Genomic DNA, 19,084 nt, shown 5'->3' with positions numbered 1-19,084 from the left:
CTAAATAGAATTTAAAATACATTTTTATTAATATAAAAAGCCACCTCCATCCATTGCAAGACAGTGTCCCGATCCAGCGTGTATTTGACCTCCCACATATGTTAATCTTATAATTGCCATTTTAAAATGAGGATTAGACAAATATTCTGCCAAGCCCTAAATGGCGTGAGAATGGTAAAATAAACATGCATAGTATTTTATTTTGCCTTTATATTTGTAATGTGTTAAAACACTTTATAGCTTGTTCTTATAGTTTGTTCCTCTTTCACAACTTATACACAATTTCCTAAAAACAGCAGGAAAATTATATATATATATATATATATATATATATATATATATATATATATATATATATATATATATATATACACACATATAATGAAATGTATACGGGCCTAAACCTCAATCAAAAGTATTTTGCAAAAATGCAAATACATAAATTCGTACATATACAAACCTGGTTAATAATACCACAACAAACTATTCCCAGTTAACCAGCATGCCTCGACTATGGAATTTCCTTTAATTGCAGACTAAACGTTATTTTTGTTGTACTGTTATTTCACTGAGGCCATGTTTGACTTTGTAATACATTTGTTTTACTGTACAAAGAGACAGCACACAGACTAATCGTATCCTCACCACTTCTACACTGCTGTTCACAACTTAGTACAACATACGTTGGTTGCGTCTCAAAAATGGCTTCCCTATTCACAATACACAGCAAAGTACGTATCCTCCAATAATGCCATTTGATTTTAACATCCTCGTCGCAACGTAAAAGTGTATTTTAGTGTTAACAATTATTTCTCCAAAATGCATTTAGCAACTTCAATGTTAAATGTGAAGTGTCATTGTTAACTCTCCAAAGCAATGTCCCGATCTTTGAGTGACAATGCATTCAAATGTATTATTCGCTTTGCATAGGTTTTTTTAAAAAAAAAAAAGAGGTTTCGAAAAGAAAAATAAGTTTACTTTCAACCAAAAGCGACAATATTCCAATAAACACCAGATATGAAGTTTGGTGCGTTGTATTTAACATATTTCTCTCCAAACCGGCCAACAACAAATATTACAAAAAGTGATAATAAAAAATATATATTTCTGCATAGAACGAAGTGCATTTGCAAATTAGTTGTAGTTTATAGTCAACTAAACAGTTAGATATCACACATCCCCAAACTGAATTCCCTGTGTATGCGCCAATTTAATGTTAATATATGAAGCAGATTTTTTTTCCCCTTCTCTCGCCAAGACATCATACAAAACAACAGATTCAACACACAGCAGTTTACTAGTCCAGTGTTATAATCATGCACGATTATACAGCCTTTACTTTATTTGATAGAGCAAGGAGGGGGAGACCCCATAATATGCGAAAGCTTAATCAGCGACTGAAACCTTATTTAGCCTAAACATTTTTTTTTCCTTTATAATAAATCTCGTGTTTTAGGCCCTAGTACAAAAATAATCCGATCTGCTTGAATGCATTTTAAATTGAAAATCGTTCTGTTAAACCGATCACGAAAACCAAGCTTAATAGTTTCGACAGGCAACAAATGCAACATCTCCAGTGTATGCCAAGGTACCGTTTGTAAGCATTTGCCGGTTTCTAATTTTTATAGCGATTTGATTGAAAACGCACGTCTACATACAGGCAGTAGTGCTACTAAATCGACTAGTACTGCTAGCCAGACTTCAGTGAACTGCAATCTCACTTGCCTTTATTCTGGTTTAAATAATAAACTCTTTTAAAAGCTTCTGTACCCCATACACACCAAAGCGTTGCATCTGCATGAAACGTGATTGCAAAAGTTGAAAACATCAGAAATAATAACCTGTTTGCAGCATTTTCCGAGCCGTGAGTTATATTGCAAACTCTAATCAATGCTTGCAGGAACTCTAATCCCAATCAGCGCGAAAAATACTCACTCACGATTGGTTGGCAGACGTGGTCTCCAAGTTAACCGGCCTTTTCAAAAAATATCTTTATGTGCTGAGGCCCAATAAAACATGCCAGGCGCTGCAAAGAACACATATCAACAGCGCGTCGCTTACCGTTCGTTTTGATCGTGTTTTGTTTTTTCCTTTTAAATCGAACATTCAGTAGAATTCAAATTGCAATAAGCGAGACGATTTAGCCGTGTGAATGAGGAAAGGCATCCTCCTTACTGTGACGTCACTAGCAAACTGCAGGCTGGGCGCGCACCCCAGCTGAAGAGGGAGAAAGGAGAAGGAGCGCCGTCCGCTCAGTGACAGCTTGACGTTTCTCTCGGTTATGGCATTTTTCAGGAGATGGAGCGGCGAGGTTACTGTCCTCTCCTTAGTTATATATATATACAGATTATATTTTCTTGAATTATTTTACAGTACTTTCTTTCCTTTGCACTGTACTGTTCCGCACATATACATATGCCAGTACACACGACTTCCACAACATTTGTAAAAATATAAATTGCTCCTGCACCCACCAATGTACCAACGATGCAGTCAGTATATCACATTTACTTAATAAGTCACGATGGGACATTAGCCGATTTAACAAGGGATGGAAATAAGACCCCTCTTGCATAGCAGTTTAACCCATTCCAGTTTTTACTAGGAGCTTGATTAGCCACAGTTGTGTCTTATTCAGTTGTGTCTTATTAAACTCATAGTAAAACCAGGAATGGACCAAACTGCTATGCGTGGTAATCTTTTTTTCCATTCCTGTATAACATGTGTAGGCCTGATATAGTGAATTGTATATATTCACACAACTACAAAAACTCAGTTGGCCTACTTTTGTGCAGTTTTCATAGATTTGCTAAAGATATAATTAGAAACCATTAATACTTATACATGCACTATATATACATCCATTTGCTGTGTGCGGCTGAAGCCTAGAAGCTGCTTTACTGTGAATATACCTCTCTAAGGAGTGTAAACCTGGCTTTATATTTTAATGCATTAGTGGTAGTAGTCGTTGTAGTTGTGTATCCCTATTTATTACAGCAGAAGTTCTTTCAGTAAATATTTTATTCTATTTTATTAAAGCAGATCCATAAATCAATTAATCTGTAAATTATTATTACGGGTGCTATTACTATTACTTGACCAATAAAACCCCTTAAACAAAATGGCTGTAAAAGGGTTAAATCAACCATGTAACTACTCTCCCAAAATGAGTGCAAATCACCCGCTTCCTCCTCCTACACCACCACCACTTCCATTGTGCACCATTGAGATTCAGAAGCTGATGCTTTTTAAAGTATGTTTTCAAATGGTGGCCCAGGGATGTGAACTCATAGTGAACTCACAATGCAATGATTCAACACAGTGTCTGCCTGTACACCAGCAAAAAGCCTGCTACAGTAGCCATGCCACCATTTTAAAATCACATGTGTATGTTATTACATCTTAATTTTCATAGTAAATGTAATACATGGGTAATTTGTTCACAGTAGAAAATCATGCCCTTTGTCTTTAAGACAAAGTCCTCATTAAAAAAAAGATTAATCCTAGAATGAGAAATACTTCATACTCTTCAGAAATTATACATATAAAATAGCAACCAGAAAACTGTTACACAGATGTTGCACTGAGATGTTTTGTTGACATGCTGTTTTACATGTAGTGCAGCAGATTCATGATCTGGTTCTATGCAGATTGATAGATGCAGTTGGACGCTATCATTTACTAACATGGCCCATGTGCTATAGTTAATTGTGTTGGTTGATCAGCAGGGGTCACTTTTCCCTTTGGACCACAATACATGTAAAGTAAAGGAGTGCTAACTATGGTCATAAAATCAATTTCTTACCTCCAATTAGCATTAGCAGCATTATGACTGGTTCCCGTTTTCATGTGGTCAGGACCGTTTGGCTCGTTTTTTTTTACTGTACCCTACTGTAATCAAACTGTTTCTGTGAGGGAGTTTAGGTCACATGGCCTAATTGCCATTACACTACTAGAGTAAAGCTGAGCTGCTACCCCTTTTAAAAGTGTACCATAGTAAAAGCATATCAAAGTCCAGGAATACATAGTAAAGTATGGTAAAACCCAGATGGGAATGGTAAACCATGGTAAACTATGGTAAATACATACTACAAAACTGCAAAATGACTGTGGAAATGACAGCAGTGATTTTGTATCAGGAAGTAGCAGCAACATTTAGTTCTATAGCACTGACTTTGAAAGATCTGTATATTCGAAATTGAAATATAAAACACTAGTGAACAAACAAAATATATAAATGACTGCCAGTGCTACTATTGCTGGTGCTGATAAAAGGTAAAAAAGGAGAGCAGACCTGTTTTAAAACTTTTTCCAAGATAGGTCACAAGTTCTGGCCTATTACTGAATCTCCCTGTCATGACTACTTTTATTCAAGGTTTTAAATTCCCCATTAATTTATCATCAAATCTTTAAACTACACATTGTATCCCAGCTGTTAGATGGAGAGAGAGAGAGAGAGAGAGAGAGAGAGAGAGAGAGAGAGAGAGAGAGAGAGAGAGAGAGAGAGAGAGAGAGATTGCCAGCACTGATCATGACCTGGACCTCCTTGTGCCTCAGCTCTGTCTAGATGTAAAGCAGGACACAACTGGGGAGCAAGGAGAAGTTGCAGCCAAGTTTGGCATGCTGGGCCTGGACAAACAATTAGACACACAGCTATATCACTGTCACCTGATTTGAAAGCGACTACAAGGTGTTTACAATGGTTCTGGAGGGATAATGGGACATTTCAATGATAGCTACCTCACCTAATTCCTTTATCTCCACAAAGACCCATAGTGTCATCCAGTTTGAACCTGCTCCTCATAAAACATTTTTGTAGTGATGCATACAGAAACACCTGCCAACCAAGCACCATCTACCAGTCTGTTGTCTTACCCAACCTAACAGGAACTGACTTGCAAAGGGGGGATGCAACTTTCATACAGTATATGTCAAGGGTAACATAGTATAATTTAAGCAGTCTGTTGTGTTTTTGAATTTATTATTAATTTGACATTGTACTTACCACAAAGAAAGAGGGAGGGTGTGTGGGTCTAACAGAATTAATAATTACTGCCATGATCCAATGGCTTCAGGGACACTACGACTGAATACAGTAGAACCAGTCAGAAAAAAAGTTTATTTCTTTCAACACAAGCGAGTGGTCACGAGAAAGCACCTTTGGTGACAGACTGTACTAATGTCTTTGAACTCCTTAGACACAGTACCACTATAGCCATACGTGCCAATCAATCCATGGCAGCCAGCTGTCGTAAAGGTAGCTTTTCTCTCGCCCTCGTGTTAGAGAAAGTGACGAAACTGCATCGTGAGGGTTCGCCATGTTGGCTCAAGCCGCCGTCCTGCTTTGTTACACGCCGTTGACACTGCGTTGGAGCCCCTATGTCAACAGCTTCCTAACATCCGCTGCACACACAACCCTGCTTGCGATTGCTAGCGCATGTATCCACTCAGCGATCAGCGCTGGGCCTTGACTTTAATGAACCCATGTTCGGGCGAATGCAAGAGAAGGTTAAGTGGTGAAATGTTTACCAGTCGGCTGATTTGCTGTGTGGATGACGTAAAAAGAAGGGAGTACTGGTAGTATTAGGACAGCCAGTATCATCAAGAACGGATATGGGGGAAAACTGTAGCGTGACTCCTTAAAAAAAATAGTAAATATATATATATTTTTAAAATTGTATTTTATTTATTTAAAATTAGACCTTAGAAATAAAAATGGCGTTGATCCTAAGATCGAGGGCACCTGCTGTATTCCAAGCCTCCAGATCGTTGTGCAAAGAAATTAAGCAAGGTAGGTCATCGGGGTTTTTATTATTAATAATAATAATAATAATAATAATAATAATAATAATAATAATAATAATAATAGATATGAGCAGTACTGCTGCCAGTAACTCTTTATATTATTATATTTATAAAGAAACACAAATATAATCATTTTTGTAATGTGTATTTGTACTGCTCTCGTTCATTTAGGAATCGAGCTATATACGTAAGTGGTGAGTGCGAGTGGGCTGTCTGGTTGTAGCGAAACTAAGATCAGAAACACTAATTTTCCATTTAAACAAGGAGCTTATCAACTTCAAGCTAGCGTACATTCGCGTTTGTTACAAAATTGAAGTTGAACGTGTTACGTAATCGGTCTTTGGCAATGAAAGTAAGGTTTGGTAGAAAAGACGTTTTTTTTGCGACTAAACGATTGTCGTATGGACAAAATGTGCTATTATTAAACTTGTTAGGTTGTAGAACCGTGCATTACAAACATTGGTTAGGTAACGATGAATCTCTGTTCTTTTCCTATGTGGTGTCGTTTTTATATACATACTACGCGCTACGGTTATGTTATCTGCATTATTAACAGTCCTGTCACCATGGAGTAACAAACACGTTCCTCCTATCCCATTAGGGATTTCTCATACAGGCTGAGTTGGGGCAGCCAACATCCTAGTCAGCAGCACGTGAAGTCTATGGGATTTCTAGAAAGAACCAATGTATGCAGTTGTTTCTTTTTATGTAACAAACACGTTTTTTTTATTTTTGAATGGTGTCTACAATGTGTATTAACTACAAAAGCTTCGCCATGTTACGGATACATACCGCGTACTGTGCTGTAAATAGCTGATGCGAACAATATAGGCCTATCCAGAAAGAAATCCTCTAGAAAACGCATTTTATGTATACAAAGTAACTTCTGCACCTGTAAGTGTAATATTTATATGGCGTGTACGTTTTCTCCCCCAAAACATTAACTTTCATGCTGTTTAGTTTGTATATTATGACAGGAGCCTGCATTAAAATAATAATAATAATAATTAATTACGACCAGGCAATTTATATTTTAAATGGGTGCTCCAGTCTGGGTTGGACAAATCCACTTAGTTCATTGCAGATTTACCAGGAGCCTCAATTGCCTGGATTTACCATTATACTGTACTTAATGTAACTATAAACCAGCAAGTAGCTCTTGAGAGTGAAGATTCTCATTTGTAAAGGGAAGCTCCTGCAGAAGGATAACCTGTGACTTGCAAAAGTATTTTACAAGCTAATATCCACCTTACAAGAGGTGGGCAGCCACTCTGACCTGAGTGGGGTGAAAATCGGCTTATAATGTGCTGTAAGACACATTATAGTTAAATAATAAACAGTATGTCTAACTGTAATACAATGCCATTACAAAAACATTGTAAGTGGTATATTACATACATACAGTATCAGGTTTGGAATACAAGCAAGTATATTGCAGTATAGATACATTTTGTGCCACTACTGAATATTATTATTATTTATTTATTTCTTAGCAGACGCCCGTATCCAGGGCGACTTACAATTGTTACAAATATCACATTATTTTTACATACAATTACCCATTTATACAGTTGGGTTTTTACTGGAGCAATCTAGGTAAAGTACCTTGCTCAAGGGTACAGCAGCAGTGTCACGACCCTCTGGTCAAGAGTCCAGAGCCCTAACCACTACTCCACACTGCTGCCCTGAATAAAACAAACATAATCTTGTTTTCTTTTATTCTATTGGAAATGAAACCAGTTCCTGACCTCACTTTAGAGGCACCCTAGTGATTCCTAGCAACTTCATGTAATTCAGTTTCGTAATAATTTCAATAATTAGGCCACAGGTAGGCACATAACCTTACAAAAATGGTTGATTAAAGATGCACTCCTAAAATGCAAAATTATTTGTTTTTGACTACAATTTCCATCAGTTACCAAAAAAAAAGACAACTGTGAATGTATTCACTTACTGCACCTCAAGCTAACCATTAAGTATGTTGTCTTTCTAGGCCTATACTGTAAAATCATAAGAGCTTTTGTGCAGAAGCAAACACTTTAGATTGTGGATACAGTATATGTAGAAAGTGTTCTGTCAGCTAAATAAGCAGAATGCCTTGGTTTTGAGCACATGGGGTTTATTTGAGTGTCTCCAATACATTAGTAAAGCTCTGGTGACATTTAACTAATTTGAAAGTCACAGAGGCTTCCCTGCCTATTCGTTAGTATAAAGTGTTGAAATGTACATTCACTTTTCCTGTTACAGTAATAGAAATAAGTATGATCAAATATTTGTGAACATTCATGGCTGTTAACAGGTTCATCAGCGACGGACAGGATCAGTGTGTGAGGGTTCACATTGTAAAATTAAACAAGATGCACCTATTGATAGAGCAGCACAAACCAATTCAGGTCAGGCTTGCCACAGTGAGGGCCGTTACTGTTGATTGGGCTAATTTACCATCCTGAGAGACAACTGAAGAAACAGACACTTGGTTTTGTGTGGATTAGTGTTCCCCACAGAGTCTAAGAAATGCGGCAATCCTCACAAATCCTATGACTGTTTTTGTTGAATGGTTAATGAGACCTTTCAACACCAATGACCCTCACATGATTGTCAGCGCCTCATTTCTGTGGAAAGTTCAATTGGAATAATCTGTTCATGCAGCAGTAACTACTGATTAAGTTTGGTGCACAGAAGTCTAAACTATGGAATAATGTAGTAAACTGAAAGAATCATATTGTAGTATAGAATTGAAAGTGGTTTTGGGACACCTAAGCTTTAAGGTAAGTTTCCCCTCAGATAATGACTTTCCTTCTTCTTCCTGTAGGTGGATTGCAGGAAATTGCATGTTTCAACTGCACGGCCCTTAGGCTTATGAGGTAAGATATTCCTAGAAAGTTTAAATAGGGGTTGTAGCCTAATAGTTTCAAGTTTGATTGTTTGTCAACTGCTAGCTGTTAAGAATTTTGCCCCAACATTGAACCATTGTCAAAAATATGCAGGCCAATATAGGAGTGTGTTAATAGTAATTGTACAGTGTAGGCCAGTTTATTTCGTATTCCATACATGTGGGATGTGAGCACATTTTGTATCTACATCAAAAGTGAATATTTTAGCAGAAACTGTCATGTGAACCTGTCCTTATCCCTCCTGTCCTTATCCCATCCCTCGCTGGCCGCTCGCAGTAGGTATGGAGGCACCCATACATTCCAGTCACTTCTAAATTATTCGCTCGCTTCTAGTGTAGATACACCTTTAGACTATAAAACTGAACGGCATTGTGGGACACTGCAGCTTGACCAAAACAAAGCTTGGCTGTACATGACTCTACAGGACTAGTGCAGGTTAACTTCCTGGGTCACATGAGGTCAGTCATCCCCGAAGTTTTAGCCACAGGCACATTTATGTATTTCTCAAAGTTAAGGGCAAGGTACTTTTTATCTCTTGACATCTGACAAAAGTCTTATTCCAAAATGTTAAATAAAATAATATTAAAATACAGATTTAACAAGTGGCACAAAAGCAGAGATTGAGAGCAGAGTCGTGGAATGGAATGACTTTAGTCCCCCTGCCATCATTATGTTTTCTGCCATCACGGGTACAACTCTGGTCTCGCGGGCACAAACTTGACGACCACGGCATTGGGAGGAACTCAATGGGGCGGATTAGTGTGATAATTGTTAATGGAATTGTTTCTTGTAGGAATGTAAGCGTCCGAAGCTGCAGCACTCCCTTGTCATTCAGCTCATCGTCCTTGTGTGCGGGAGAGAACTGTAATTGTCACAGTTGTCTGCGTGGCTCCCAGAGACTCTACTGCGGGGTGGTGAAAGGCTCTCAGTCATGGACTCCTGTGGGACCCCGGCACGTTCCAGTCAGGTTGTGGCATGCCAGCAGCCGCCTCTGCGACGACTCCAAGGTGGAGAAGTCTCTCAAATCTTTAAAGGACAAAAACAAGAAGCTGGAGGAAGGAGGCCCAGTCTACAGCCCCACAGTGGAGATGGAGCCTGTCAGGAAGTCTCTGGGACAGAAGGTAGTGGACGAGGTGAAGCACTACTACCATGGCTTTCGCTTGCTATGGATCGATACCACAATTGCCGGCAGAATGCTGTGGAGGATTCTCAATGGGAACGTTTTGTCTCGGAGGGAGAGAAGACAGGTAATTCTTGGGCTGCTGGTTGTGTATTGTATTTTTTTTTTTTTGTAATTCAGTGGTGGGTTTCCTCATGATTTTATTTTCTCAAGCAGCTGAGCTGGAGAACAGTAGTAATAGAGCAGGGGCTTACACACTCCTTGCTTGTTAGTACCAAACCCCCCGACTCCGCAGAATGCCTTGGGCTTTAACTGGGGTTATGTCAAGGTTGCCGTTCCTATCTCGTCCTTCTGCCCCTTAGCTGATCAAACCTGCTGTTACCGTATCTGACATTTAAGTTGCTTTTGAAACACTATTTTATTGATCTAAACAGTGATGGCTCTAGATACTGTCACCATTAAATAAAGTAAAATAGGATCAAACTATTTTACTTACTTTACATGGCATTCAAACACTTTTGGCAGAGATGTTTAGATCAGTTGAATAGACACAAAGCACTTGAAATGCCATAAGGGGTTTTCAGTATTTTTTTCATTGAATTTGGTAGGTTCGTCAATGTGAAAAATCTTGTCAAATGTTTCACATTGACTAACCAAACACAGAGCAAAGAAAGTTTCACTTGTTTCAGCGGAAACTCAAAATTTTCAGCAACCAGCAGCAGCTTTATCTTATAGTTATACCATAGCCCCAAAGCTGTATATTAAGCATTACAAGTCTGCTATGCTGCTACATGTGAAGTGGTTATTTTTTTGTTTATATGTAAACTGGTGTCTTGGCCCTGTGTCACGGTTCTGTGATGCTGTTTTGCTTGGGTACAAATACAGGTTCCCCTATCATCTCTCGAACAAAAACACAAATAAAGAGGGCTGAACAGAATACAAAACAGGAAATTCCTTTTGTTTTGCCTTTGGTGTCCACCCATTGTGCTTTTTATATTATATTTTACATAATGTTAATACTTTTCTTAAATTGCGAGATTGGTTTAACTGTTGTTTTTATAAGAAAACAAATCAATGGAAGGCATTGTCAGGGTTGGGTCAATTCCTTTTTAAAATAAATCCCCAATCCCCAGTTCCCATCCCCTTTTAATCCATTCCAATTCCTTCAAAGGTAAATGAAGTTAATGTCATCTTAAAGCTTGTTTGAAGGGTTTTCCAAAAAGGAATTCATTGACCTAATGGGTCAAGCCCCCACTGTCCATGAGCTCCACATGCTCTGTCCTGTATCTACTCAACTCCAGTACTGTGTTCAATAGGCCCTCTTCCCTGTATGTGTTGTTTATAACCTTTATGCAGTGCTATAGTCAAGCAGATAGTGGTTGAAATAAACTGATTTAAGTCATTTAAAAAGGTAAGCTTCTCTCCAGGTCTATCCATTTTTATAAAATGTACATTTTGTGTTTTACTTTGTGGAAAATGCAACAGCTTGAACAAAGTTGTGTGGGCTTTAGGACAGGGTTAATGTGTCATTAGATTAGCCTTGCTTTTTAGAACAAAGAATAGGTCTTTGATACTGATTCCTTAGCGTAATGTTTCAAAGCATTCCGAACGACCGTTAATGGAACTGTATGGAATAGCGTCTTTTGAAAATTTGCTTCAACTGCCAGGTCAGTGTTGCATAGCTGTCGAGTTCTGTTGGCAGCCTTGCTGAAACTTTCACGCAGTGTTAGTCTCATTTTCATAATGACTGATAGAAAAACTCCTGGTTTCAGTTTTAAGATGACTTGTTTTTCTACAATGGATTATTTTGTTTAGCACATTTACTAGATTTGGTTACAAATATATAAAGAAACTAAATCTTTAAAAAAAAAAAAAAAAAAAAAAAGTGTGTGGAAACTACAGTTAAACTGTTAATGTTAAATGAGTAGACAAACCACTTTTTAGCTCTTAAATGTTAACTCATTTTTATAACATTATTTTTTTTTTTAATTCCTATTACTATTCCTATTACCTATTGCTGTGTACCTGTGAAAATTCCCATTTATGAAACAATAGTGTAAATATGCATATTTATCACTTTTTAAAATGAATACAGCAAACGTTTGCCTTGTTTATACACTACCAGTAAATGAGTGAACACAGTGCATAGAGCTGCACCATTTCTTTAACAAAACAGACAGCAGCTGCATTAAAGATCTGAAATATTTCTGCTAAAGATCGCTCTGTCCAGTACAATAAGGGGGCATTTCACGTGTCTCTTGTTTTTACATTTATTTATGTTTTGTATTGTGTTTGATAATTCACTGATTTTGAAAATAGAATGTCTTTAAAAGGCAGACATAAATTAAATATTCCATAATTTTAGCATTTACTGTTTTTCAGGAAAGCATGAAAATATTTAGGAACATTTGTTGTAGAGCAACTAGAAAAATTAAGAATTTTGAATGTGATAACTCTATTGTCCTCTGCTTTAATACATACAGTTGTAGTCAAAAGTTTACAAACCCCAATGGAAATGTATAATTTCTAGAAATTTCTCAAACAAATTATAGGAATAAATCTTTTGTAGCAAACGTTTTGCTTTTGTAGATGAGGAAAAAAAGGTACAAGAAACAGATGTGTACAATTATTTATTTCAGCAATTTTTGCAAAACTCCAAAAATTCTAATTCAAAAGTATTCATACCCTGACAAAAAATGAAATTAATAGCTAGCTGAGGCACCTTTAGCAATAATAACCTCTTTTAAACGATTAGGATATTTGTCAATGAGCTTTTGGCTTTTCAACGCAAAATTGTTCCAGTTGTGACAGTACCATGAGTTTTGTATTTCTTGTTAATAGAAACAGTGTTTGAAATTGGGATACTCAAATACTTGGAAGTCTTCTTGTATCCTTCTCCAGCTTTATGACAATAAATAACGTTCTGCCTAAGGTCTTCAGATAGTTCTTTACTTTTTCCCATATTGACTTATTGGTAATGACAGCAATCATCCTATGCCTATCCCTTTTATTCTCTAAGAATGTTCACCTACAGTCCAGCATTTTCTAGAATTAGGGTCTACATTACCATATTGAAATTTCTAGCACCTTCTAGACAATACTATCATAGAATCCAAAAAATGCTATAATAATTAACTGTAGACATCTGTTTCTTGTAACTTTTTCCTCATCCACAAAAGCAAAACTTGCTACAAAAGATTTTTCCTATAGTTATTTGTTTGAGAAATTTCTAGAAATTATACATTTCCATTGGGGTATGTAAACCTTTCACTACAACTGCATGTTTAATCATGAAATAGCTTGAAATACCTGTTTTTAGAAAATGAAATCAGTGAAAGAAGCATTTCCCAAGTTATAGCCTAATGAGGCTAATAAGGGACCAAATGGGAGGAAGAAGATGCTTGTTTTAAGTTAAAGGTATAGAACTATGAAAAACATATTTAATTGTATTAAACATATAACCTATGTTATGTAACCTGAACAGAAATCCCTTGAAACTGCGTTTTTGCAGTGATAGTGTATGAATGTGATCAATGTTTATTTGTTTATTTTTGGGGTGTTTTTAATGCAGTTCAGCCTTGACATTTAAAAATGGTTTACATTGTGTTCAAAATGCTGAATAAATATCCAAGTTTGTCCCTGTAACTGGGGATACATATACCGTTGATGGGGATATAGCACAAATGCACACCCGGGTGTCTGTGCCACACTTTCTTTGCATATATCTTGATAACCTCAATGAAGACTTCCAACAAGAATCTTTTAGCACAAGCTATTAAGAGCATGGGAATCGGATAATCAAAAGCTATGTAATTTTCTTTTGTGGCTGACTTCCAAAGCAGGTGTGGCACAGGTAGCCACACATAGTGAGCATTGCACTTCCCAGATACATGTGCAGTAATCTACCTTAACCTTGCCCTTTGAGATGGTGAGAAGGTAGTTCATTTCCATCGAATCAGTAGCTTCTCTGTGCCAACTCACTAACTGTGCTGTTATAGTGCCTATCAAAGAACTAGTGACATAAATGAAATCATTTATAAATACTATGAAACATAAATGACACTAAAAACTCTTAGTTGAAACAGCAAAGAACATTGCTAGTTCATACTGTAAAGTTATTTGAAATGCATTAGTTTAAGCAGCACAACCATTTACGCAAAAAAGTATTCTATTAAGAATTACACACCACAATTACTAAACCAATTTTTTTGGCAAAAAGAAGTAAGCTGCTTTTGTTTACAGAGAACAGATGGCTTACAGTCTGTTGAAGAACAAGGGTCTGTCTTGGGGAATCTAATCTGATGAAATTTGAAAGCGTAAATACAAATAGTGACAAGGCTATTGTAGAGCCAGATACATGAGCAGAGAGCTTCTTGGTGTTCGTGGTCAGATGCTTGTTTTCAGTCTTTTGTTCACTGCGGACTCACCATGCAGCCACCCAAGAGCTACAGTGGTTAAAGAAAAAGGGCTTGTAACCAGAAGGTCCCTGGTTCAAATCCCACCTCAGCCACTGACTCATTGTGTGACCCTGAGCAAGTCACTTAACCTCCTTCGGGTGAGACGTTGTTGTAAGTGACTCTGCAGCTGATGCATGGTTCACACACCCTAGTCTCTGCAAGTCGCCTTGGATAAAGGCGTCTGCTAAATAAACAAATAATACAGCGTCGGAGGACAACGCAACTCTCTGGCAGCTTACAGGCAAGCCTGCAGGCGCCCGGCCAGACTACAGGGGTCGTTGGTGCGGTGAGCTGAGGATGCCATGGCCGACCTAACCCTCCGGGCAACGCTTGGCCAATTCTGCGCCGCCCCCTGGGAGCTCCCGTCCATGGTTGGCTGTGGAATAGCCTGGACTCGAACCGGCGACGTCCAGGCTGCTCCTGCGCCACTCGGGAGCCCCCGAGCATTCCAGTATTTGCAGCCAAAGCAGTGATCTCTGTGAATTAGTCACACAGAAGCCATGCCCTTGAAAATGTGTTTTGTGGAAACTAAGTCAACAGATTGCAGGCTAATTGGGTGTGAGGCACAGACTTTTTACCAAAACAAAACTCGGCCACTAGCGGTCTAAAGAGTCCCTTTTATTGTTATACATATTGTGGTATTCAGTAATACTTTTGTTTCACAATCCTTATATCTGTGGGTAGTGTCGTTTACACCCTCAAATGATAAAATGTAAAAATGGGTTATGGTCCCATCGAAATGAATGCGTGTATTCTGAATTTGCATGTATTGGTCATTTACCTTGCATAGATGTAAATGGGTTAACCGTCGCCAAGTAAATTTTGCTTTCTGGTGAAGTCGAGTGCGAAACATCTAAACTACTGAAGGGTGTATGAAGTCTTTTAGAAAGAAACGGAATAACATTTTTTTTATTGTTATATTGATCATTTTTCTACATTTTTTATATAAAAGTGGTTATACGGTTTGTATTCTATAGTTTTACAGTTTTTCTGCTTTCCACTCTACCTCACAAACATCTGTTAAATGTACAGTAAATAAAGATCGAGCAGAAAATGTTTTTGCAGGCTTGACTTGGAAAGCTCAAACAAAGGTAGTTGATTTGCAAACTATTTATTTTTTCTATGACTAAGCAGTTTGGAGAGTAACCCAATTCACTGCAGTCTACTTTAGTTGTGGCTGTATACCAGGTACATCAACCCTGATTACAGGAAGAGGTGTTGGCTGGGAGCATGTTAACTCAAGGACGTGGTGTGATTAGAGTTGAGTGTTTCATGTTTGTTTCAGTATATCTCTGTGCGTGCATAGTGCATACCGGTTACGATGAAAAACCAACTTATCGTTCATTTATTTCACATTTACTATAGTACTACTGTAAGTAGATTTAATATACTTTTCTATTAAGGTAGAAAAGTAAATTAGACACATAAGAAAACATTTTTTGAACACAAGCTCTCCTGTGTCGGTGTATAAAATACAGAGTGAATAAGTCTCACTTGAGTTTGGTTTTCTGTGCAGAATTGTCATAGAATTCAACAACTATTTGGTGGGTAGGAAAGGTGGTAACAAGTGTTGAATTTTTGGGACTTATGTTACCTAAATTAGTTGTTCAGTGCTTGTGTGCATAATGATCTCATGGACAGCAGCAATATTATTGGTATTAAACAGTCCCTTTTCTTATATTTTAAAAGGGAATAAATATCTTGAAAACATATCCCAGCTCTGTATACATTGACCTAGTAAAACTACAGTACAGCCTACACAAAAGAACATGGCTGTTTCCTAATCGAGTTTGCACATTGAGCGCTAGGTTGCACAATGTTTGCCACTTGACTGGAGCCGATGGCGCAGTGTTAGCAGGGAGAGAATTGAGCCAGAGCCAGCATGTTCTTTGTACGTTGAGCCACCCACTGCTGCTGTGTTGACCCAGTTCTGTCTGAGAGCGATTTCTGAGCAGGGTGAAGATGGGGAGCACTGATAGGTGAGCTCTCGAGTCAGAAATCATCTGCAATATTATCATTCACCCCTTCTTCTGTTGAAGATCTTTTGCTTCTTTGCTTTTTTTTTAAACTCTCTCAGCATTAAGTAACTTTATAGAAAGGCAACCCTAGGATAATTCATTGACCGTGTGTGTCAAGTCCATTTTGATTTGTTCCTAGGTATAACGCATTGGTCCGTTATCTTTCCTAGACCTAATCTGGGGAAAGCAGACCAGTGCAAGGCTGCACATTCAAGCTTGCTGCTGCTTTTTGGTACCTAATAATAATCTTCAGTCCTTCAAGTCAGTTAAACCCCTTGGTCTTGTTGCAGTCCTGACCCATGTCTATTACATTTTTAGCAAAACTTTATTTTTTAGGTGACTTGTTTTCAATAATAAATAATGGAAATTTGATCTACGATCTAGTGTTATGGTTAAGGCTGTAAAAAAAATCGCGGGCCGTGAAATTGTTGTGGAAACCGCAACTTTTAACACAGACCACAACTTTGTATAGTTGCTGCAACTTTTAATGTGACCTATAATGTTTCTATTTATATGTAATTTCATTGCAAAATAATGTTGAAAAATAAACTGAAATAGAAAAGGAAACGTCACTCTTGCATTGTCTTTTGCTAGTGGGGGATTGGTATGTCATGTCATCCTTTCTAGCCAATCAGTGATCTTCTTTCCCGTTGCTATGGGAAACCGCGACTTTAATACACAGTGGGCGCAACTTCTTGATAAAAATATCATGATTTTCTTACAGCCTTAGTGTTGCACCTCTATTTTCTTTGATTGTAAGGTCACCTGTTGTAAAAATGTAAAGCATTAAAAGGTCTGCAGTTTGATTCCACAACTTGTAAAAGAACAGGAAACTAGCTCCCTCCTTCTTTACTCATCTGAAGTGTTATTTTTAGTCCTCTAAGTAAGTTCTTTATATGTAACGAGCAGACTGTTGAAATCAAACTGAATCCCTTCCTGTATCTTCTATTTATGCTTCTGCTTTGATAACTCCTATACAGTTGAGTGTTTGACTATTCTTGCTTTGTGGCTAAAAAGGATTGAACAGCCTGGTATACTTTTAAGGCTTCGCAGGACTTGCTGTACTTGGCCTGCCTGTTACATAGGCTATTAGTGGGCAGACAGCCTTAGCTGGCAGACCGTCAGTTACTGTGTTTCCCTCCTTTTGCTCATGCCTCCTTGTGGGTGGCCTGGCACACCCCTCCCAGTATGAAGCTTGTGTTGCACCCTCTGCAAGTTTGAACAAAAGGTAACATTTTTAAGCGATAAGAAGAACATAAGAAAGTTTACAAACGAGAGGAGGCCATTCGGCCCATCTTGCTCGTTTGGTTGTTAGTAGCTTATTGATCCTGGAATCTCATCAAGCAGCTTCTTGAAGGATCCCAGGCTGTCAGCTTCAACAACATTACTGGGGAGTTGGTTCCAGACCCTCACAATTCTCTGTGTAAAAAAGTGCCTCCTATTTTCTGTTCTGAATGCCCCTTTATCTAATCTCCATTTGTGACCCCTGGTCCTTGATTCTTTTTTCAGGTCAAAAAAGTCTCCTGGGTCGACATTGTCTATACCTTTTAGGATTTTGAATGTTTGAATCCGATCACCGCGTAGTCTTCTTTGTTCAAGACTGAATAGATTCAATTATTTTTGCCTGTCTGCATACGACATGCCTTTTAAACCCGGGATAATTCTGGTTGCTTTTCTTTGCACTCTTTCTAGAGCAGCAATATCCTTTTTGTAACAAGGTGACCAGAACTGAACGCAATATTCTAGGTGAGGTCTTACTAGCATTGTAAAGTTTTAACATTACTTCCCTTGATTTAAATTCAACACTTCTCACAATATATCCGAGCATCTTGTTGGCCTTTTTTATAGCTTCCTCACATTGTCAACATAAACCCCTAGGTCTTTTTCATAGATTCCTTCTTCAATTTCAGTATCTCCCATATGATATTTTATAATGCACATTTTTATTGCCTGCGTGCAGTACCTTACACTTGTCTCTATTAAATGTCATTTGCCATGTGTCTGCCCAGTTCTGAATGCTGTCTAGATCATTTTGAATGACCTTTGCTGCTGCAACAGTGTTTGCCACTCCTCCTATTTTTGTGTCGTCTGCAAATTTAAGTTTGCTTACTATACCAAAATCTAAATCATTAATGTAGATTAGGAATAGCAGAGGACCTAATACTGATCCCTGTGGTACACCACTGGTTACCTCACTCCATTTTGAGGTTTCTCCTCTAATCAGTACTTTTTGTTTTCTACATGTTAACCACTCCCTAATCCATGTGCATGCATTTCCTTGAATCCCTACTGCGTTCAGTTTGAGAATTAATCCTTTTATGCGGGACTTTGTCAAAAGATAGTTGCAGTTTGGTTTGCACTCGACGATGTACCCCATAATATTTTGCTCCACACAGGCTCTGGAGATGTACTAAGTGGAATTTCTCATAAAGTATAGAATTGAATTGACCATTTATTTATTTATTTATTTATTTATTTATTTAGTTAGATCAAAAGCAACAGCTTCTGATTTTCTGTCTGTTGTAAAATATTACTGAAAAACAACTGCTTAATTTTTATATATTTTTTTCCCAAATGTTCTGTATTAAAAGGGAAGTTTTGCCCCCAGCATACAGTCCCTTAGGGCACTAAAAGCTGCTACAGTAACAGCATCAATACTGGTATGCGTTTTTGCCTAGTTTTTGAAAGGACATCTCTGAACAAAAGGGCACATGTACATTACAGTGCCGCAGAGCAAATCTCCTTTTATCTCATGCTGTTTAAATCCTTCACCTTGGTTCGCACCCCCAC

General features: G+C 37.8%; 2 protein-coding genes across 5 annotated transcripts in view; one reads left to right on the top strand and one right to left on the bottom strand.

Annotated features, from left to right (window-relative positions):
- Positions 1 to 2,283, bottom strand: part of LOC117420860 (histone-lysine N-methyltransferase NSD2-like) — a 34,988-nt gene extending 32,705 nt beyond the window's left edge. Inside the window, exon 1 of the mRNA XM_059034447.1 lies at positions 2,062 to 2,283. The gene's annotated coding sequence lies outside the window, so the exon portion shown is untranslated. The remainder of the gene's footprint in view (positions 1 to 2,061) is intronic.
- A 3,120-nt stretch (positions 2,284 to 5,403) lies between these two features.
- Positions 5,404 to 19,084, top strand: part of LOC117421174 (mitochondrial proton/calcium exchanger protein-like) — a 41,300-nt gene continuing 27,619 nt past the window's right edge. The window contains exons 1-3 of one of the 4 annotated variants that reach the window (XM_034035218.3): positions 5,404 to 5,791; positions 8,618 to 8,669; positions 9,493 to 9,946. In XM_034035218.3, coding sequence (XP_033891109.2) covers positions 5,716 to 5,791; positions 8,618 to 8,669; positions 9,493 to 9,946 — 582 coding nt within the window. In that variant the 5' untranslated portion in view covers positions 5,404 to 5,715. The remainder of the gene's footprint in view (positions 5,792 to 8,617; positions 8,670 to 9,492; positions 9,947 to 19,084) is intronic. The other 3 variants (XM_034035219.3, XM_034035220.3, XM_034035222.3) reach the window with 3 other exon arrangements.

This window comes from Acipenser ruthenus, chromosome 1, assembly GCF_902713425.1.
Source record: "Acipenser ruthenus chromosome 1, fAciRut3.2 maternal haplotype, whole genome shotgun sequence".
Taxonomy (NCBI): Eukaryota; Metazoa; Chordata; class Actinopteri; order Acipenseriformes; family Acipenseridae; genus Acipenser; species Acipenser ruthenus.
Note: the sequence above shows the minus strand (reverse complement) of the source record. Positions and strands in the feature narration are given on the sequence as shown.